This window comes from Notamacropus eugenii, chromosome 1 (assembly GCF_028372415.1).
Source record: "Notamacropus eugenii isolate mMacEug1 chromosome 1, mMacEug1.pri_v2, whole genome shotgun sequence".
Taxonomy (NCBI): Eukaryota; Metazoa; Chordata; class Mammalia; order Diprotodontia; family Macropodidae; genus Notamacropus; species Notamacropus eugenii.
This window is the reverse complement of record NC_092872.1, coordinates 8,450,615-8,472,673: the sequence shown is the minus strand read 5'-3', so window position 1 is coordinate 8,472,673 and position 22,059 is coordinate 8,450,615. Positions and strand designations below refer to the sequence as shown.

General features: G+C 43.6%; 1 protein-coding gene and 1 long non-coding RNA gene across 2 annotated transcripts; one reads left to right on the top strand and one right to left on the bottom strand.

Annotated features, from left to right (window-relative positions):
• Positions 1-8,491: 8,491 nt before the first annotated feature.
• SS18L2 (SS18 like 2) lies at positions 8,492-11,790 on the bottom strand. Its single transcript, XM_072652077.1, has 3 exons — positions 11,501-11,790; positions 9,684-9,760; positions 8,492-8,994 (listed from the first exon to the last, which is right to left on the bottom strand). Exons 1-3 carry the CDS (start codon positions 11,567-11,569, stop codon positions 8,907-8,909), a joined length of 234 nt encoding a protein of 77 aa, XP_072508178.1. The 5' UTR covers positions 11,570-11,790; the 3' UTR covers positions 8,492-8,906.
• Positions 11,791-16,884: 5,094 nt separating this feature from the next.
• LOC140532924 (uncharacterized) lies at positions 16,885-21,723 on the top strand. Its single transcript, XR_011976741.1, has 3 exons — positions 16,885-17,161; positions 20,014-20,428; positions 21,630-21,723. It is a non-coding gene; the product is annotated as an uncharacterized lncRNA (long non-coding RNA).
• The last annotated feature ends 336 nt before the right edge of the window (positions 21,724-22,059 follow it).

The following is a 22,059-nucleotide window of genomic DNA, read 5'->3' as shown; positions in this document are numbered from 1 at the left end:
TAATAATGATAATAGAAGGCAATAATATGATGGCTTATGATATTTCCTATCTCATTTAATCCTTACAGCTGCTCCGTGTGAAGTAGGCATGGAAAGCATTATTATTCCAGCTTTAGAGATGGGAAACTGAAGCTCCCAGAGGTTAAGCCTTTGGTCAGACAACTGATAAGTGGCAGAAATGGGATGTGCACTCAGGTGTTCTTCCCTCCAGGTTCAGCATTCAACCCACTGTGCCATGTAAGGAAACTGAGGCTCAAAGAGGTCAAGGTTACATAGTAAGCGGTAGACTTGGAGCTTGAAGCCAGGGCTTTTGACTCCACATCTATTGCTTTTTCTACTGTCCTACAGCTGATCAGAAAAGGAGGTAGGTTGGTCACGTAGTGAGGGTGAGGGAAAACAGACTGACAGGTTGGGTATCCATTGTACATGGCCTCCAAGATATATTTAAGGAATCAAAGGAAGGCTCTCATGGTGTTAGGCGGGTCCTCTAGGAAGGATGTATGAAAAGGCATGGGTAAGAGTTGTACAGTACGAAAGGACTGAAATGGGGACAAACGGAGGGAGCAGTCATGTTGGTGACATCACACATCTATAGGCATTTGGAAAAGAGGGGAGCCATCTGTCCAGAGATAACTACAGCAGTATTATTTATTATTGCAAAAAACTGGAAACAACCCAGATGCTCAACAGCACAGGGATGGCTGAATAAGCTGTGGCAGGTACATCAGCGGAATGCAATTAGGGCGGTTTAATTTGAGGAACAAAAATAAATAGGGAAAGGCTTACATGAAATAATGTGAAGTAAGGAAGTAGAAACAACATAGTCTCTCAACACACTGCCAACAACTAAGCATATGAAAGGGAGAATGTCTATATAGTTCTAAGGGGATATGGACAAACAGGGAAAATCCTAGTGGTCCCAGAGGGAACTATTGATAAACTGTTTGGGCCTTTTGTATAAAGAAATTTCTTTTCTCAAATGTAAATAAATTACCATGATTTCAGAGGGCTGATGATGAAGATTGCACCCCACCTCTTGAGAGGTGATGTACTCAAAATGCCACATGAGACACACGTCTTTGGACATGGTCGCCACGAGAATCTGTTTTGCTTAACTCTGCATATTTGTTACAAGGGTTTTGTTTTTCTTCCTTCTTCCCTCCCTCCCTTCCTTCCTTCCTTCCTCCCTCCCTCCCTCCCTCCCTCCCTCCCTCCCTTCCTCCCTCCCTCCCTCCCTCCCTCCCTCCCTCCCTCCCTCCCTCCCTTCCTTCCTTCCTTCCTCCCTCCCTCCCTCCCTCCCTCCCTCCCTTCCTTCCTTCCTTCCTTCCTTCCTTCCTTCCTTCCTTCCTTCCTTCCTTCCTTCCTTCCCTTCTTTCTTTCTTTCTTTCTTTCCTTCTTTTTTATTAGGGGCAAGGAAAGGAAAAGGAAAATAAATGCTTGTCAGTTGCAAAATCAAAATTTAATTTAAAATGTAGCTTGTTGTAAGTACATGCTGCCTCTATTGCTGTTTAAAGGTAAGTTTATAATGCATTTTAAAATGCTTCAAAAAGAAAGAAAAGAATATCAGCAAAACATTAAAAAATACACAGGAGAGAACTGAAGGGAGTTTATAAGGGGACATGGATTAGTAGAGAAGTGTGGGTACTAATGTATTTTTTCCAACTTAATAGTATTTTATTTTTTTCAAATTACATGTAAAGATAGCTTTTTTAACATTCACTTTTATAAGATTTTGAGTTCCAAATTTTTTTCTCTCCCTCCCTCCACTCCCGCCTTCCCAAGACAGCAAGCAAACTCATATAGACTATGTATATGTACAATCATATTAAACATATTTCCGCATTAGGCACTGTTGTATTAAGCTCATTACGTTCTTGAGTGGAAACCTATGCTGGACTTCACAGAGATTCATGGTTTCTGATACAAATCTTGTTTTTTTCTGTTCTTTGAATAGGAAAATGTCTAAGTTTGTAGCATTTTAAAAGTTCATAATAAAAAAGAAAGCTTTGAAAAGAAAACAATGTTAATTTTAGTACTTCAAGGATCACTGGCATCAGTGTTTTCCCCACAGAAATGGATTACCGCCTCACCATGCCCAAGGAGACATTTTTCCTAAATTGCTTCAGTCAAAGCAATTCATGTGCTGATGGCCAGCTGTCTGGTGTTGAGCCTCTCTGTGTTTAGTCAGTCTGGTCCTCAAACACTGACAAAGCCCATAGTTAAATCCTTTCTAGGTTGGTAGAAGATCCCAGATTTGGCACTTTACTCAAATATCCTTTAGGAGTCCATACTGCTGGGTGGTATCAGAGGAGAACATTAGTGAAATAAAGTGACATAAAATGAAGGAGTAGTGTGTTTCTTTTCAAAGCTCATTCCCATCTATTTTGTCCTTCTGACAGTCCTGTAAGTAGGGTAGGACAATGTTAGCACCATGGTCAGGGGTCAGAGGAAGTACAGCAATAGTGAGCCGTCAGTACAACAGTAAAGCAGCACTGAGGAGCCAGCAGCTGATCCGAGATGCCCTTATGGATGTACAAATGAAGAGTGAAGGGGAGAGTTGTAGGGAGGGGGTGAAACTGGGGCCCAGGGCTGGAGTGAGACAGACTTAAAATCTGGCCTCAGACATTGACCAGCTGTGACCCTGGGTGAGTCACTTAATCCTGATTGCCTCAGTTTTCTCAACTGCACAATGGAGATAAGAACAGCATGTAAACTCCCAGGGTTGTTGTGAAGATCAAATGAGACACTATTGGTAAAGTGCTTAGCACACAGTAGGCTCTTAAGTGGTTGTTTCCTTCCTGCTACTACATAACCTTGTAAGAAATCCATTTAAAGGCATTTTTTTAAATTTATTTATTTGACATTCATTTTAACAAAATTTTGGGTTCCAAATTTTCTCCCCTTTTGTCCCCTCCCCCCCAAACACCGAGCATTCTAATTGCCCCATCACCAATCTGCTCTCTCTTCTATCATCCCTCTCTGCCCTTGTCTCCATCTTCTCTTTTGTCCTGTAGGGCCAGATAGCTTTCTATACCCCTTTACCTGTACTTCTTATTTCCTAGTGGCAAGAACATTACTCGACAGTTGTTCCTAACACTTTGAGTTCCAACTTCTTTACCTCCCTCCCTCCCCACCCCTTCCCTTTGGAAGGCAAGCAATTCAATATAGGCCAAATCTGTGTAGTTTTGCAAATGACTTCCATAATAGTTGTGTTGTATAAGACTGACTATATTTCCCTCCATCCTATCCTGTCCCCCATTACTTCTATTCTCTTTTGATCCTGTCCCTCCCCATGAGTGTCGACCTCAAATTGCTCCCTCCTCCCCACGCCCTCCCTTCCATCATCCCCCCCACCCTGCTTATCCCCTTATCCCCCACTTTCCTGTATTGTAAGATAGGTTTTCATACCAAAATGAGCGTGCATTTTATTCCTTCCTTAAGGGCATTTTTTAAATTAAATATCTTTTAATTAAAAAACAAACAATTTTCTCTCTTCCCACTCCCACATGGAAAAAGAAAACTCTTGTAACAAAGCTATATAGCCAATCAAAACAAATCCATATAAAACCATGTTCAAAAAATGTCTGCCTATCATTCTGCACCCAAAGTCCATCACCCATCAGTGAGCAGCATATTCCATGAGTCCTCTTAAATTATGGTTTGTCTTTGCATTAGTTAGAATTTTTTTTTTATTGGTTAGAATTCTTAAGTCTTTCAACGATATTCATTGGATGAATTGTTCTCTTGGTTCTGGTTTACTTCCTTCTTCATCAGTTCTTACAAGTCTTCCCAGGGTTTTCTGATATCATATACTCACACTTTTCTCACCATATACCAAGATTAATCATTACAGCTTGATGAACTGAAACCCAGAGAAGTTCAGTCATTCAATTAAAGTTAGTTTGTGGCAGGAGCAGGGATTTGATCCTCAGCCTCCTAAGTCCTAAGTCCTGGGGCTCTTCACTATCCTCATGTTGCCTCTCAAGGATAAGAAACCCGAGGTGGAGGAAAGCTGTTGGGTTTAGACATTACAGCTACCTAGCCTATCCTTACTGACATACTATGGTAAGGGGTGGCATTCCAAACACTTGGGATTCTTCAACGTTTTATAGGCTTTATGTTTTGAAGTAAGCTTAAAGAAAAGATGTCATTAACACTAAGGTTTTATTGGTGCTGCTGAAAAATGACCCACTGTTCTGGAAATCAATTTGGAATCACACTTAAAAAAAAACCACACACTTGCCCCTATCTGTTGACCCAATGATACTGTTACTAAGCACTAACCTAAAGCAGGTCAAAGTTGGAGGGAAAGTTTCCCTATATACAAAGATGTTTATAACAGCATTTTTTGTCACAGTAAAGAACTGGAAAGAATGTGAAGGGTGTGAAGCAGCGTTCACGCTAAGTTCAGCATCAACTTGGACCCCCTTCCCCAGAATAAGGGGAGTGTCATGGTACCCAGGAAGGGGAAGACTAGCTCAGGTAGGAGACAGAGCAGGTCAAAACTCTTGTGCCAATCAGTGGTAGGCTCAGAACAGTTAGTAGCCCCTGCATCACCCAGCCTGAGCAAGATGATAAACTCAGCCTTAAAAAACCAAAAAGCAATATTATAATTTGAAAGTGCTTTTTATAACAGACACACAAAGGCAGGGTAAGTAGGACTGGGTTATGGGATCACACATTTAGAGCTGGAAGGGACCTTTGAGTTAATCTAGCCTGATCTTCCCCTTTTTACAGGAAAGGAAATTGAAGCCCAGATGGTTATCTGTAATCTCTCTTTCCACCCTCTCTGTGCTGTGCCAAACTAATCTTCCTTATGCAGGGATTCAGTCACATCCCTTCTCTTTCTCATAAACATCAGTGGCTCCTTTATGACCACTGCGTGACAGAAAGACCAGGTCTGAATAACCTGAGTGACCTTTCTGCCAGTCATGGGAGCCTGAGGGTTAAGACACGCAATTTCTTGAATCAAAACATATTCAACAGGTGTGGGGGAGCTCACCTGTAATCTCCAATACTAGGGAGGCTGAGGCTTGGAGTTCTGAGTTGCAGTAGGGTTAAAGTTTGACGTTAATATGAGTGTGGGGTGGAGTGAGATGTTGCCTAAGTAGGGATGAACTGGATGTGGTTGGAACTGGAGCAGATAGAAGTCCCATCAACCAGCAGAAGCATCTGGCCTGTGAGTAGCCACAGAACTTCTAGCCTGGGAGAGCTTGGAAGATGCAGTCTCAAAAAAGCCCAAACCAAACCAAACAAAAAAAGTTCAATAATCCCAGGTAAAAGCAATCCACAAAATCATAATAGCAGTCATCAATATCTATCTATCTATCTATCCATCTATCTATCATCTCTGTCTATCTATCATCTATCTATCTATCTCTATCTGATAATTCATAAGGAAGTTCCCTGGGTTCTTAGGAACTCACTTCCAGAGTCCTAGAGCTGGCATTTAATATTCATTGTCTAAAAGACCTACAGTTGGGTTCCAGATCAATCCACCTGCGTCATCGTTCAGTCATTTTCAGCTCTTCATGAGCTCATGGCCAAGCAGGCCAATTTATAGGGTTTTCTTGGCCGAGATACTGGAGTGGTTTGTCATTTCCTTCTCTAGTAGATTAGGACAAATAGAGGCTGAGTGATTTGCCCAGTGTCACACTGCTAGTGTCTAAGGCTGAATTTGAACTCAGGTCTTCCTGAGTCACTTAGTTGCCTCACCAATCCACCTGTGGCAAAGCTAACTTAAATTATTCCAGGTCTGCTCTGGTGTTGGCTCACAATAACCCTGATTAGTATTGTGGGAGTGCGGGGGTTAACAATTCTGCCATTGGGTACATTAGTGTCCCACACTGTCACCCTTTTTCTTTTTTTATTTCTCTAGACCCAAGTTTCCTCATTTGAAAAATGAAAGATTGAACTAGATTATCTGTAGGGTCCCTTGATACTCTAAATTAGAATGCAAATTTCTTTGCCTGACTTTCCAAGCCCTCTACCATCTGCTGCCATTCCAGCTTTTACTCATAATACCTCCCCTACACACTCTATACTCTAGCCAAATTGGATGTGCCCCTGCTGTCCCACCTCTTTGTTTCCTGACACTGTTCCCCAGGCTTTTGGTATCTGTCCTCTCTTTACTTTGTAGAATTCCTACTCACCTTTGAAAGCCTCGTTTAAATGTGACCTTTTCTGCAAGGTTTTCCCTGATACCACATAACTGTCTTCTTCTGACTCAGACTTCCCTAGTTTTATAACAGACATGTTACAGCACCAGTTTAGAATTGAAAGGACCTTAGAGGTCATCTAGTCTGCTTATTGGATAGATGAGGATGTTGTGACATGAAGATCACATAGGTACAGAAAGGCAGAGCTAGGGTTTGAGCTCAGGTCCTCAGTCTCCACATACACATTTTTTCCACTGTACTGCACTTTTTATCATGCATTGATGTTTCACACTCCTAGGGGTCACTTTACACACATCAGGCACCTGTTTGTTGAGTGCATGAATGAATGGCCAGCTTTTTCTATTTCAACTTTTTACTAACTACGTGTTGTATTATGAGGATCACATGGCTGATTTATTTTTGCCTTTACTTGGCTTTCATTCCTTAGTTTTGCCCTGTAAGGAAGGCATCAGGTCAAATATTGTGAGATCGATCTTTTATTGTAACAGCACCTTAGATTTCTGAACACAAGGTACCTTCCCAGGGGAATTTCAAACATTTCCATGATTGCATCTTGCTATGCCCACAGTGAAAAATATATCAGTAGAAAAGCCAGGCACCTTCCCACTCACATTTAGTGCATTGGTCAGTTTGGAAACAGTATTTTTTGTTTACCAGAAAAGCGAGGGGTGTCTTAGCAGCTCTAATAATCTACCGGAGATTGGACAGTGGTTCTCAGCTTTAGAAAATGCAGGCAGCTCAAAGGTCATGGCAGGTGGGTAGGAATTTAGGGGGCTCTTCCCTGAGGATACTTAGGTTATAAAATTAGAGTGTAGCTTAGTTTCCTCTGAAGAACACTGGACTAGAAGCCAAGGGACACGAGTCCTGATCCTAGCTTTGTCATTAATTGACCATGTGTCTGGCCTTCTCTTCCGTCCTCTGTAAAGCTCCTTTTTGCTTACATTCTCTTTTCCCCTATGCCATATTGTCAGGTATCATCTGCAAGATGAGGGTGTTAATGTAAATGATCTCTAAGGTTTCTTTTAGCACTAGATGCCTGTAAGATTCTCTCTATAGATTACAAAATCATAGAATTATCCCTTCAGGTGACAGAGGAATTACCTTATTATCTTCGGTAAAGTTACTCTTTATTTTTTCCAGGATGGAAGAGGGATGGGTATGTGATAAGGCCTGGAGTGGCTTTGATTAAGAGTGAGTGAGTTAGATGGGGGTAATGTCAGGAAAAAAAAGGCCTTATAAAAAGAAATTTTTAGGTAGCCTCCTGATGGATCTAAAATCATTCCTGAAAACTATTTATTTTTTTGTTTGATCTAGTGATGTCCTTGTACTGATCTTTTGGGAGCCTCTCAGTTCTAGCATGGTTTGTAATAGAAAATCATTGCTTGAAAACTCATTCTCTGAGCTCCACCCAGGGGTCTCCAGGGCTCTGCAAAGCTTGATAATCAGAATACCCTGAGGCCACCCAGGCAGTCCTGCTCCAGAAAGCCTTTTTACATTTACTGTTTTAACGCAATAAAAGTCTCTTGGGAACTAGAACGCTTTCATTAAATTACTCCCACGATTTCACTTGTCACCTGACAATATATATCCTTTTATGTCAAAAGTTATCATTTCTTCAGGGAGGTCCTTTCTGCTGATGCCGTTACTAAAAAATCCCACTGTCTCTCCATCCACAAGTGTTGAGCCTCTCCAAACCTAGCGAGGTTGGTCCCTGAACAACAGTCACTGCAATGACACTTAAGATATTCCATTTGGTGGGACCAGTCAGAGCTAATGTTCCTTTGACAGAGCCTTTGGGAAGGCAGGGTCACCTGTATTCCAAGAGAAGAGACTAGAAAACTTCAATGAACATATACAGGGTATACAGAAGAGCTTAAAACAGCCCTAAGACTTTTGGACACCCTGTCCAGTGCTTGAAAATAGTAAAACTACATTTTCTTAAAAAGAAACCAATTATTCAGGTACTCAGACAGACACTTTCTACCTACTCCAGCTATGTTGTCCTGTGACAAGCAGTAGTTCAGAGCATTCCCAGCCACAATCTGGGGACTTATCAATAACGATGACACATTGAAGTATGGTAGGTATGGCTTCCAACATTACTTTTAGGAATGCAGCCAAGATTCGACCTCTTGAAGCTTGACTGTCTTATTTCTGGAGGTGAGGAGTGGGCAATGATCATACCTGTTTCACCCCATGTTGGGAGAAATATACTTTTCACTCTTAACATGCTAAAGAAACAGGTCACAAACTTTTAGCTGTCTGAATGGAATGTTTGTTGCAAACAAAGTTCCACAAGAAGACAAAGACACTTTTGGACAACCACAACTTTAATAAACAATTGCTGGCAACAATTACATTGATATGTACATACATAACAGAGTCCTGCCAAGAAGTGTCATGCCTGCTCCCCACTCAGCCTCCTTTATGTCAACAGCCCAAAAAGTTCACAAAAGGTATCCTGATGTGTTTTTCCCTCTACAGATGAAAGTTCACAAAAATGATGTGCTGGGTGACAACCACTTAGAGGGATGTGCTGAGTGATGAAAAGTGACATTTAACATCCAGTTGTTCTTAATATTTTGCTGGAATCCTTCGCCCTTGAAAATGGGCCTGAAGTGCTGTTTCCCAGGTGCAACTTCCACAATGGCATTGGCAAAGGTCATGGCTCCATTTATCTGAAGGGGATAAATACTCACAACATGGCACAAAGCAAGGACTAATCAATCAATCCACTGTTTTGGGAGCATTTGCAGGGCTAGCATCTGCGATGGTAGCCAAATAAATGAGATTTCTGTGCAATACATGCTGGTACCTATGGGAGAAGAATGCATAAACTAAACCACAGGGCAGAAAGCAGTAGTTAGCTCCTAGAATACATCACACAACAAAAAAATAAAGTTCATAAACTGAGGAAAAGGCACATTGGAGCTAGCCTGACACATATGGGTGCTGCAAATGGTGGTAACTATGATTTCCTTTAAAGGGAAGGTATAGAGCTGCCACATGGGCACAGGGAAGAGTGGAGGGAGCCTCAAAGACCACTTAGTCCAAGTCCTTCATTTTACAGAGGAAACAAACTGAGAGAGGGGAGGTCACTGGGTCGGCATCACACAGCTACCGTAGCAGAGCTGGGACCAGAATGCCTCTCTCTGGAGCAGGTTCTGAGTTCAGGTTTTGGTCTAAGAAATGCAACTGGTGAAGAAGTTTTATTTATAATTCACTCACACAAACTGGAGTGGGCCTACTGAAGTGCTTGGTCAGGTGCACTTAAGAATTCACTCACTGAAGGGACACTGGATCTGGAGTGAGGAGGATATGGAATCCTGAGTGATGTTGGGCAAGTGATAACCTTCCATGGCCTCCGTCTCCTCGACTGTCAAACGAGGAGGTTGGCCTAGAGGATCTCTAAGATCCCATCTAGCTCTGAACCTATGATCCTAAACGTGGCTCCTACTTCCCTGTGTTCCTAGGAGTGTCTGATGAGACCTAAAGGTGACTCACTGTGTACACTCCGCGGCCCGCCCCTTGTTCTGGTACTCCACGATGCACCGGATCAGCTGGTCATTTTCCTCCAGCAACTGAAAGACATCAGAATCACTGCATGTGTATGTATACATATGGAAGTCGAGTTCATTCAACAGTGATTAGCCACCTACTGTGTGCAGGTGCTGGGACAAAAAAAAGGACAAAAATTTACATGTGAGTTTGTAAGATATTAGCTGGTCTGGGTACAGATAACTAACACAAGTTACAAAAAGATTACATGCTTAGGAGAGGTCAAACAGGGCAGCTGGAGAGCTAAGTGTGGGAGAGCGTAAGTGGCATTGGAACTGAATTTGGGAGACCTAGGCTCAAATTCCAGGCCTGCTCCTCCAGACTTCTGTGAGCTTGGGCAAAGACACTGACCTCTCTGACCACTTAAAGTGAAGCCTTACTAGACACACGCACATCCTCTCCAGCTCTAAGTCCTTCGATCCTCTAAAAGGCATGTCATTTGGATCGAACTTGGCAAGGGAAAGAGTTTCTGCTGGTGTAGTGGTGAGGGCGGTGTGCTGAGCCCCAGGGGGCCTGCTTAATCTCTACCTGGGTCTCCCAGCCATGCTCCCAGCAGGACACTGACTGGATGGTCTTTCTATGGTTCCTCTCCAGCAGCTGGCTTTGCAGCCACCTAGGGTTTGCTCAGTGGGAGCCCTCTTGGTCACGTTCCTGACTTTACCGTGGCAGGGCTACCCTGGTTGCCCTCCCTGACCCGTCTGCCCCAGGCTCTTCTGCTTCCTAGCCTTCCGTGAATGCCACAGGGCTGGGCCTGCCTTGGCAGAACCAGGGACGGACGGGCCTTCAGAGGCGCGCAGTCCAGCCCGGTCCTACTACAGAGGAGGGCACCGAGTCCAGGTGAGGTTTAAGCGCTTTGCCTCCGCTTACAGATCCCGCATCCCGCCATCAGCAACAAGTACCTACTGCGGTCAGTCTGGTGATGCCCTCACGGACCGGTCCCTGTTCTCCAAGGAGCCTCTGGGACGTGGATGCGAGGGACCGAGGGCAAACGGAGGCTATCAGACACGACCGCTGAGCTCCGACTGCGTAGACGGAGGCAAGGAGATGCCGCAACCTGGCACCCGTGATGACCAGGGCAATGCCAGCGGGCCTGCGGTGTCCCCGCGTGGGATCCCAAGTCAGACCCGCGGCCAAGGGGCCAAATTCCCATAAAGGGGGAGGGGAAGTGCCTGAAGTCCTCGTGCACAAACCGGGGCTGCCCCTTCACCCGGGCTAAGACCTGGCACCTGTCCTCCTGCCCTCAGAGTCTCACAGGAGAAATGCCCCCCGTGGCCGCGGGTGGGACGGGAGCTGAGGTCACGGGGGACGAGAGGAGGCTTCCTGCGAGAGCTGGGCCCGGGAGAAGACGTGAGGGCAGAGGGGGCCAAGCCGGGAAGGCCCGCGGTCAGAGGCCTGGGCACCGGCCCGGGCCTCCCTGCCGCCATCGCCAGGACCCCCGTGCGCGCCCCCGCAGGCCTCGGCCTCCCCCGGCCCGCGCCCGGGGCCGCGCTGGGCCTGGCACTGCCGCAGGCCCCTCGCGGGCAGGGCGGCGGTTTCCTTATTTGGGTCTTTTCTCCGGACGCGCCACACCGCAGGGGGTTAATAAAGGCCGCCGCGGGGACCTCGACGTTTCCGGATTACGGTAGCGGGGACGCGTACGGGAGGCCGGCCGGGCCGGGGCAGCGCGCCCAAGGCCCGGGGCTCAGCCGGGGGGTGCGCCGGCGGAGAGGGAGGGAAGCGGGGCAGAGCTCGGCTGCTCCGTGTGGCGCATGCGCAGGCCTTACCCGCTGGATGGTCTCCTGGTTAACTTCCGCCTTCCCCCTCAGCCGCTCTGGCACAAACGCCACCGACATCCCGGCCTCCGAGCAGCAGTCCTCAGGAACTGTCGCGCACGCGCGCGCAGGCACGTACGTAAACACGGACGGGCACGCGGACTCTCTTCCCCGCCCTTCTGTGTGGCTACGTCAAACTCGGGCTCCAACCAACTGCGGCCTACGGAGGAGGGGGCGACGGACTGCGCAGGATGCGCGCGGCGCCTCTGGCGTCACGGAAGCGCTGATTGGTTTTCAGGTTCCAGAGTGAGAAGGGGAGGGGTTAAGAGGCGGAAGCTTGCGATTGGACGGTGGCGGGGGAGGGGTGCGTGCGCCCCCTTCTGGCGTGGGTAGGTCGCGCTCGTCTGCCGGGAAGCACTGCGGCGTTCCCTTCCCCCCCCAGTCTTTTCTTCCGGCTAAGCATTCCTGATTCCTTTCACCTTATCCCTGCCTGGAGCGCTTTATTGGTTGCGTCCCTAATAATAATATTCCATTTAAGGGCTTTGAAGCACTTGACGTAGCTGTCTCTCCAGCACCGACGTTCTCCCTAAAACATCAAATCGGGGAGTACTTGGAGCGCCCTTCGGGCAGCACCTTGCTTGTCACAGGTTCACTATTCAGTAAACAGCCCCTGTTCAGGGAGGTCACGAAAGGCCGCGGTCTCCCAGGGCATCCTGGGCCATCTCCAGTCATCCCGATGGAGAAGTGAGGCCGGTGCCCCCCCCCCCACTCAAGTGCAAGTGACGTCATCATCTCTGCCAGCGTGGTCTTCGAGAAAACACAGGAGGAACCCAGAACACGACGGGCTGGATGTGGTCCGGCCATTGCACCCTGCGGTGCCACCATCTTGGACCTCATCCATCCAGCGGGGTCCCCCAAGGCTCTGTCGGGGATCCCCTTCTGCTTCTATACTTTCCCACTGGTGGTCTCCTCGGCACCCATGGACCCAACTGTCACCTCCACGCACGTGGTTTCCAGATCTCTCTTCTCTCCTGCAGTGCCGTTGGACTCACACCGGATGTAAATTCCACATGTCCAGAAAGGCAAATCCTCTCCTTACCTTCCCTGCCCCTTTGGAGGGTGCCATGTCCTCCGTCACTCAGGCTTAAACCCAGGAGTCTGTTCTCAACTCCTGAGGCTCACCCTCTCCGTATACCATCACTTGCCCAGCTCTCCTTTCTGCCCCACCCCCCAGTGCGAGCCCCCATCACCTCCCTGCCCCGAAGGTCTCCCCACTAGTCCATTCATTACTCAGATAACAGAGTGGTCTTCCCAAAGCACTAACCCTAAATGCGCTTGCTACAGCTTCTGGGAGCCCCAGGTGAGAGGGAGATGAAGGTGGACATCAAAGGTGGGTGAGCAGCCCTGAAGAGGGCTTAGCAAGCTCTTGTACCGGAGGAGCTCATCCTCTCTGAACACCCCAAGCACTTGAAAAAAAAAGCAGGTAATTAGTAAATGTTGGATGAACAAGTAAATGGTATGGATAGGGATAATATTGCACTGGACAGCAACTATGTATCAAGATATGCGTGTCGTTTGGCTGTATGCCAAGGCAGTTGTAAGGATGAAAGACTTAGGCAGACCCTCTCTGTTCCCCAGGAAATTAATAATTGCTTCTTCAGAAACTTGATATTAAAGAGTTAGAGCAGGAGTTAGTTCCATAGTATCCGCGTTAGTATGGTGAAAGTAGTGAACTGCAGAACCAGGATGTGAATTTAGTATTTCTCTGCTATCTCAGGAAGTATTGGGCTTCTCATCACTGGAAATCTTTAATTTAATTTAATTTAATTTTAATTTAATCAAGAATGTTATGGAAGGGATTCCTATTCAGTTACAGTTTAGTTTATGTAGTAGGAGCAATGTCCTATTCTCTTTGCCCAGGCAATTTAAGTCAGTTTTCCCTGAAAAGGGACAGATTGCTTTGGGGACTTGATTGGCCCAGAACCCAAAGGCTCCAGCAGCACCTCTTGTGACACAGCTTCCTGGAAACCTCTAGTCCTATTGAAGTGGCTTCTTGTTCACCTGAGGGTGCGAAAAGATCAACTGAGTTGCGGTCTTTCAAACTTGGCAGATGTCCCAACACTTTGGGAGTCACCCCACATGTTTCCAAAGAGGGGACTGTCTCTACCCAAGCCAAGTGCTAGAGTATCCTTGTTGAATATCCTTTCTATGGTATAGTTAAAATGAATTTCCTCTTGCTAGCTGTTGAGCAACCTAGGAGTACCTCATTTCATTTCAACATTGAACCCAAGTCAGGTCTGTCCCTAACAGCCTCCTTGCCCTTTTCAGTTCCTTTCAGTGCTATAAATCTGTGCCTGTAGATCCTATGCTATCCTCCGTAGACCACGTTGCTCTAAGAAGATGTAGAGCAGCCGAGACAACTAAACATTACAAATGAAGATGCTGAGGCGAGAATTGATATGATCCGTGTACCACGAGTTCAGAAAATCTAATAACAAAGCCATGAATAGATATGTTACTAGAGCATTCAAAAGCCAAACCCAGAAAAAGTCATTGCTCGAAGGCAAAGCCAAGATTTTGGAATGATAGGATCCTACTCATTTGCCCTCCAGTCTTGTCCTGCCCTGCTCTCATCAGTGTCTAAGCTTTAATTCAGACTACCCACATGGCTAGCAAAAAAACTTCTCCTTTGCTGAGCCAGACCTAGGGATAGGTACTCAGAGCTTTGTCCTAGGCACTGAAATTTAGAAGGTACAACACTTTTAAAAGATTGTGCAATTTAAAAATGTATTATGTTCCTCAGCAATACAAGCATCCAAGACAATTCTGAAGGATTTGTGCTTAAAAAAGACTGTCCACCTCCAGAGAAAGAACTGATGGAATCTAAATTCATATTGAAGCATACTTAAAAAAATTTTTCTTTATTTTTCTTTATTTTTTTTTTGCAATGTGACCACTATGGAAATTTGTTTTGCATGACTGCACATATAACCTCTATCAAATTGCTTGCCTTCTCAAGGAGGAGAGAGAGAGAAAGGAGAAAGGATTTAGAACTCAAAATTTTTAAAAAATGAATGTTAAAATTGTTTTTACATGTAATTAGAAAAAATAAAATATAAAAATTTAAAACAAAAATTATCGCATTCATATGTTGCCTACATGTATATAGAAACAATTGGGCTAAATATTTAGTTAGCTAGCACAGTTAAAATAGGAAGCATATATAGCAGTATGGTTAATAACCTAAGGGTGAGTTACTATAGTAACTAATTCACCCTCCTGCCCCCCTGAATTAGTCTTCATTCCTTCCTGCATTATCTACATATTGTTTACAAAGTTTAGTTGAAGACGTTTCCTGCTTCTTGCCTCAGGTATGAAAACTATTGATTATGGCTGTGCTTCTTTAGCTCCTGATTCAACAATCTCCACTCCCATTGCGATTTGATTCATTTTGACTCTTTGGCCAACGCAAGGCTTTGTTGCCTGATAGGGTCTTGGGATTTATTTTCTGTTTTGATGACCTCACAGAAACTACTTTTGAACTCTACAAATAAGTTTCAAAGCTCATATAGTTCTCCTAACTTCATACACCAGATAAAGCTTTTTCCCCAGGTAAAGACTGACTCTACCCAATCCCACCAGTTGTCTCATAAACATCCCTGTTACAAGGTAGCTGGAGGAAAGGTTGTGAACAGCTCGGCATGATCCATCATTACTAAGACACAACTTGGAATCCACGTTCCACTGAGAGGAACCAGGATTGTAGGATCATAGAATTTAGAAGATAAAGATAAAAGAAGATTTATAATTCAAACTCTTCATTCATTTTTTCAAGAAAGAAATTGAAGCCACTTGGAGGTAATGAGTAGCACAGGTAGCATTTGAACTCAATTTTTCTCGCTCCAAATTCAGGGCTCTTTATGCTGTATCATTCTGTCTTTGTAACGAGACCACAGAGTGATCTACAGCCATCTGTCCATGACCTTCCAAGCTTCTCTGTCAAGTAACCTCACATTATATGTGGCCGTGTTCAAAAAGACCCCAGGATTTTAGAATAGGAAGGGATGTCACTGGCCAGCTAATCTGATTCATATTTGAACAAGAATGCTGTCTCTCTGCATAGAAGACAAGAGGACATCTAGCCTTTGCTTGAAGAATCCCAGAAAGAGAAAACTGATGCTACCTCCTGAGGCACTTTCCACTTTGGGATGGTTTTGATTATTAAGAGATTTTCCCTTATACCAAGCCCTACTTGAATTCACATTTACTGACTCCTGGCCTAATATTCTTTCCAATATGGTAGGGTGTGTTTTAATTTACCAGAACTCCTGCTGCTATTTTGGAAGTCTTCATGGACTTAGAAACAACCTGAGAGAAATGGCTCTTTGGGGTATTAAAGACAATGGATCGGCGTATGCCGATCTCAGGACACAGAGCAGGTCCTCTCCTAATTATAACGTAGCCTGTGTTTTGGAACTAAACCAAAAGGCTTGGACATTGACTAGATCTGTGCCAATTCTTCTTATTTGAATGCTATAGGAACTACAGAGGGAGGGCAAACTCAACCCATAAGGAAACTAGATTTATAGTGTTGAGGGTTCATAAAAGCCATTTGGAGTTTGCCAGCACAAACTGACTGGAGATTCGAGCTGCATATTAAATCAGATTACAGTGTATTGGAGGAAGTACATATGCACAGACTCCAAAAAAGTGAGTCTTAGACTGCAATCAGGTAAAGCAGTTGTCACCTTACTTTCACTTTTAAACTTCCGGAGGCCACAATCTTTGGTGCCCCAAGGGTTTAAAAAAAGGCTTCTTAATTTTTTGTGTGTCATGGACTCTTTAGTCTGGTGAAGCCTATGGATCCCTTCTCAGAGTGAGAATAATGGATAAAATTAAATTAAACCCATAGGATTACAAAAACCTCAAAGTTTAGTGAAAAGAAAGTTTAACTTTATCCCCCCATCCAAGTTCACAAATCCCTTGAAAACTCCCCATAGAGAGAGATCTATGAATACCAGAATAAGAACTTCTGCTTTAAAAGAGAGTTCCAAGCAAGGCAATGTAGTAAACTGGGTAGGAAAGTGGACTTGAAGTCAGGAAGATCCAGGTTCGAGTCCAGCTTCTGCTGAACATGGACTGTGGCCCTGGGCAAGTCACTGAACCTCCCAATGGCCCCAGCAACTGCTGATCTACAATCTGCATTGGTAGAGGAAGTTCCTCCCTTGGGGCTCCCCGACTCCAGTGAAATCCCGTGGGTCCCCAAAGCAAAAAGAGAAATAAATAAAAAGTTCCATCCACATCTCCATGAAGGGGAGAGGCAGTTTCCTCCCATTCCTGATACAGTATTGACTGCTCTGCCTTCCCTGCTCACCAGTGCCATCTACTGCCCATAGGAGTAATTCATTTGTCTGTTCATGTGAAAAGGTGGACAGCCACAGGCCCAGAAAAGTTTTCAGTCTCAGCAGACGTAGCTCATTCTCTCCTCACCATCTCTATTCTTTTTTTTGCTGCCCTTTCCCTCCCTACTTCCTGCAGGCTTCTCATGGGACAGTAAAGTACAGATATAGCAAATACTTGACTGGAATAATTGGACAAAATCTATGGTTTGGTGTCTCCTGATTTACAGAAGAAGATACAGGATGCACCTAGTCCAGCTTCATCATTTTGTAGGTAAGGAAATAGAACCCTACCACAAAAAGTACTGATATGAACACCTTGGCATATACAGGGGTTTTCTTTTGGTCTTTTCCCTAATATTGAACCATCCTTTTATCCTTGGTATAAGGTAGGCCAGAGGCCAGTCCTGTGGTAGTTTAGGCTGGATATTGGAGCAGTGCAAGACATTCACAGGTCATACAATAATTAACAAAAGGACATTTAACAGGAAGAGACAGTGAGAACTTCTTTTATTGAGTCAGCTGAGCACAGCTCCCTTGGCGACGCCCCAGCCCAGCTTCCGAGTCCTTCCGGCTCCTCATCTTTCTGGACCTTTCTTTAGCCCTTGACGTTCTCCCTCACTCTCTTGTCGACACTGACTTCTCTCTAGGTTTTTGTAATAATGTTCCACCCTGATTCTCCTCTTACCTGTCTGACCACTTTTTCTCTGCCTTCTTTGCTAGATCTTTACTTACGCCATGCCCATTAACAGTAAGGGTCTCCTCAGGTCTTGTCCCATGTACTTTTTTTTCCCTCCCTCTTGATTATTTCATGTGGTGATTCATCAGCTCCCATGGTTTCAATGATCATTTCTATGCAGATGACTCTCAGGCCAACTTTCCTGACCTCCACCCTCATATGTCCAATTGCCTACTGGATATTTTGAATTAGATGTCTGATAAATATCTTAATTTTAGCATGTTTCAAACTTCTTCATTATCTTTTCTCCTAAATCCTCCCCTTATCCTAACTTCCCTGTTACTGCTGAGAGTAGCCACCGTCTTCAGGTTGGCACGCTAGGGGCCATTCTCAACTTATCAGTTGTGAAATCCTGCTATTTCTACCATCATAGCATCACAACTTTCTTTTGTATATATTCCCTTCTCTGACATTGCCACTGATGGTATAGATCCACATCCTCTTGGCTATTGCAGTAGACGGATGGTTGGTCTTCCTGCTTCGACTCTTCCCACTCCAGTCTACTTTCCATTTAGTTATCAATTGGATCTTCCTAATACACAAGTCTGATTATGTCACCCCTTTATTCAATAAACTCCAGTAATTCCCTATCACTTTCCAGATTAAATATAAAATCTTTTGTTTGGCTTTTAAAGTCCTTCGTGACTTGGTCTTTTCCTACCTTTTCAGTCTTTGTATGCTTCATGGTCCTTCCAACACATACACTGCAATCTAGTGACACTGGCCTCCTTCCCTTTCCTCAAACACAGCACCCCATCTCCTAAATCTGAGCAGTTTCAATAGTTATTCCCCATGCCTGAAATTCTTTCCCTCATCATCTCTACCCCAGCTTCCCTGGTTTCCTTTAAGTCTCAGCTGAAGTCTCATCTACTACAAAAAGTCTTTCCTGATCCTCATTGACATTACTGCCTTCCCTCTGAAACTACCCCCAGATTATCCTGTTTGTATCTTTTTTGCACGTGGTTATTTCCATTTTGTCTGTCCCATTAGACGCTGAGTTCCTTGAGATCAGGACTCTCTTACCTTTGTATCCATGAGTCTGGCACATAGTAGATATGATAAATGCTGTATGATTGGTAATTCACGACTCTGCCAATAGTGCATTAATATTTTTCCATAGCTATTCCTTTCCATAGCCACTACACAATTGACTGTTTCTATATCCCTCATCTCTGCCAATTTGATGAGGTGAGGTGAAAATTCATAGTTGGTTAAATTTAAATTTTTTTATACATAAGTGGTTTGCAGCAAAATTTTCATGTGTTTGCTGATCGTTTACATTTTTCTCTTGAAAACAGTTTGTTTATATCTCCAGATCACTTGCATATTGAGGAGACACTCTTGGTGATTTCACTTGTATCAATTTCCTATATATCTCATATAGCAGGTTTTTATGAGAGGTTTTTGATACAAGTTCTTTCCTACTCAAGTTTTTTAAAATTCTTTTTCAAACTGCATTGATTTTTTTTATTCAATTATATGTAGACAAAATGATCTGTTTTATCATTTAGGATTTTCTTTATCCCTTGTTTGCTTAGTCTATGGTGAATAAGTGGAAATGGTAAAGCATGAGAGAGATAGGATGGGTCCTATAGGATAGTAACTCCCCCATAGCCATATATCTGAAAGGCACTTACCTCCATTCTCTTAATTTTTGAATGATGTAATCTCTCATATATAAGTCATGTATCTATTTAGAGCTTATTGTAATATATGGAGTAACATGCTGGTTTAAACCTATCTTCTGCAAACTCTCTTCAGTTTTCTAAACAGTTCTTGTCAAAGAGTTTTTCCTCATTTGTGTTCATGATTCCCTCAGGAGTCTGGGTCTTTTGTTCATTCAAATGAATTTTGCAATTTTTTCTAATTTCATGAAAAGTCTGTTTGTAGTTTGGTTCAAGTAACACTTAATCTCTGAATTAACTTAGGGTCCTATATTCTTTCCACTTTTCTATTATGATTTATCACAGTCTCTGCTCCCAAAGATTATTTTGCTGAAGTGGTGGTTAGTGGGGAGGCGGAAGAAGGGGAGAAGAATTACTCCTTTTAACCTTCCTTTAATTCACCAACTTCACCATTCCTACTTATTCACCACTCAGTAACTTCACTACCATCTTCCAAGCACCTACTGATTTCTCTTACGCCAAATCCCATGTTCTATGTCCTCATCTATTTGACTTCTATGTAGCATTTGGCAGGGAAACCAGTTAGGCAGCTGCGTTTTGTTTTGTTTTCAGTTTCAATCTACTGAAAACTTCCTTGGGCAAGGTTGTTATGAGAAAGGATTTGGACTGAGTTGGGATACCTTGGGTAGAAAGTACCTAGAAGTGAAAAGTAAACCAAATCAGGTATTATTTGAAAGTTAATCTATTTCTATGGGAAAATAGGGAAGATAAGAGGAAGAACTGTTGTCCCTTGGAGATGATAAACTCAGGAGCTGGAGGTGCCAAACTTCAGTAGTCTGTGCAACGTGTACTCTTCCAAGACCAATAACGTCACTCCTGTGGCACTGAGCCATTGTTTTCTAGAATCGCATTTGTCATCCACCTGCCAACTCAGGGGAATGTGCCAAAGTACAGCCAACTCTCCATTGTATGGACAAGGAACTGGATATATATTTCTCTTCTCAGTTTAATAAATGGATGTTACCAGGCCACAGATTTTGACTCTATGAGGACAACAGTCTTATTTGGAGCACCTTAATCTCTCTGGTTGTCTAAGCTGGTACATACATACACCAGTTGAAGGCTTACAAAGTTCTTTAAGATCAACAAATCACTTTCTTCACATTCACTCCATGAGGTAGGTGTAGCATAATGGAAAGGTCCCTGACTTTAGAATCAAAAGACCTGTATTCAAATCCTCACTCTACTTATGTGACCTTTTATAAGTCACATCTCTTTTATGGGCCTCAGTGTTCATCTGTAAAATGAGAGAATTAAATGATGGGACCAAAGGGTGGTGAGTAATTGATTCATGTTCAGTTGGGTGGGAGGGTTTTGATAGATTGGTCCAGGGACCTATCCTTGGCTTTGTGATGTTCCACATTTTAGAAAGGCGTTTGGATTAAGGCATAGAAGGTATGGTTATAGAATTTGCAAATGTCTCAAAGCTGGGAGGGATAACTAAATCTTTGGATAATAGAATAAATAAACAAAGATCTTGAGAGGCTGGGATAATGGGCCACATTTGAAAAGGTGAAATTTAGTAGGACAAATACGAAGTCCTATGCTTAGATTTAAAAAAAATCAACTGAATAGGGGATGCTTGGCTAGACAAATTTGTGTGAAAAGAGCTCTGGGGATTTGAGCTGACATTTATGTAGCACTTTATATGCATGATCTCACTGGATGCTTATAAGAACCTGGGGAAGTAGATCCCACAGGTGTGTGCATTGCCACTTTATAGATGAGGAATCTGATATTCAGAGAAATTAAGTGACTTATAACCACAGCTGGTATCAGAGGTGAGATTTGAATTCAGGACTCTCCTGACTTAAGTCTAGCACTCTTTCTATTACATACACTGAAAACTGTGATATCAGTCAAAAAAAGCTAATGTGATTTTAGATGTAATTAATAAGGGCATTGTGTCTAGAATGAGGAGGGAGGTGATGATTCTGCCATCCTTTGCCTTGGACAGACTAAAGCTGGAGTCTTGTATTTAGTATTAGGAAGGACATTGTCAAGATGGTGCGGGCACTAGAGATTATATCATGTAATCATGTAGAAAGAACCAGAAGTGTTTAGCGTGGGGGAAGAGGAGACTTAGGGGACTCCTGATAGTTGTCTTCAAGTATTTGAAAGGCCTTCTTATGAAAGAAGATTTGATTTACTCTGCTTTGTCCCAGGGGCCAGAGATAGAAAAAAATGGAGATTTTGGCTCAGGGAAAGAAAAAACCATGAGCTAGGCAAAATTGAAAAGGGCTGCCTTCCCTGGAAACTGTCAGACAGGAGGACCACTTTTCAGGAATGCTATAAAGACTATTTTTGTTTGGATGCAGGTTTGACCAGATGCCCTTCGAGGTCCCTTCTGACTTTAAGTTTCTGTGACGAAATGACCAAGGTTCCTTCCAGTTGTATATCCTATGATCTTCTGAAGTAAGTTGTGTAAGGTTTATTATTTACAAGGGAGAAAACTTGAACTCAGGGCTACAGGATTTACTTTCAGCATCTTTTCTAAATGATGAACCTACCACCTTCAGAAGGAGGCCATTTCACTTTTGGATAGCTCCAATTGTTAGGAAGATTTTTCCTTATATCAAGATATATTTTCCTTCCTACATATTTCTGTATATCCTTATATCAAGGTACATAAAATGTGACTTTTTTTTTTTTTTTACCATTTCTACCCATTTTTTCCCTAGTTCTTGGTGAAAACAGAACAAGTCTAATCCCTCTTCTCTAAGTGTTTGAAAACAGGATTCCATCCTT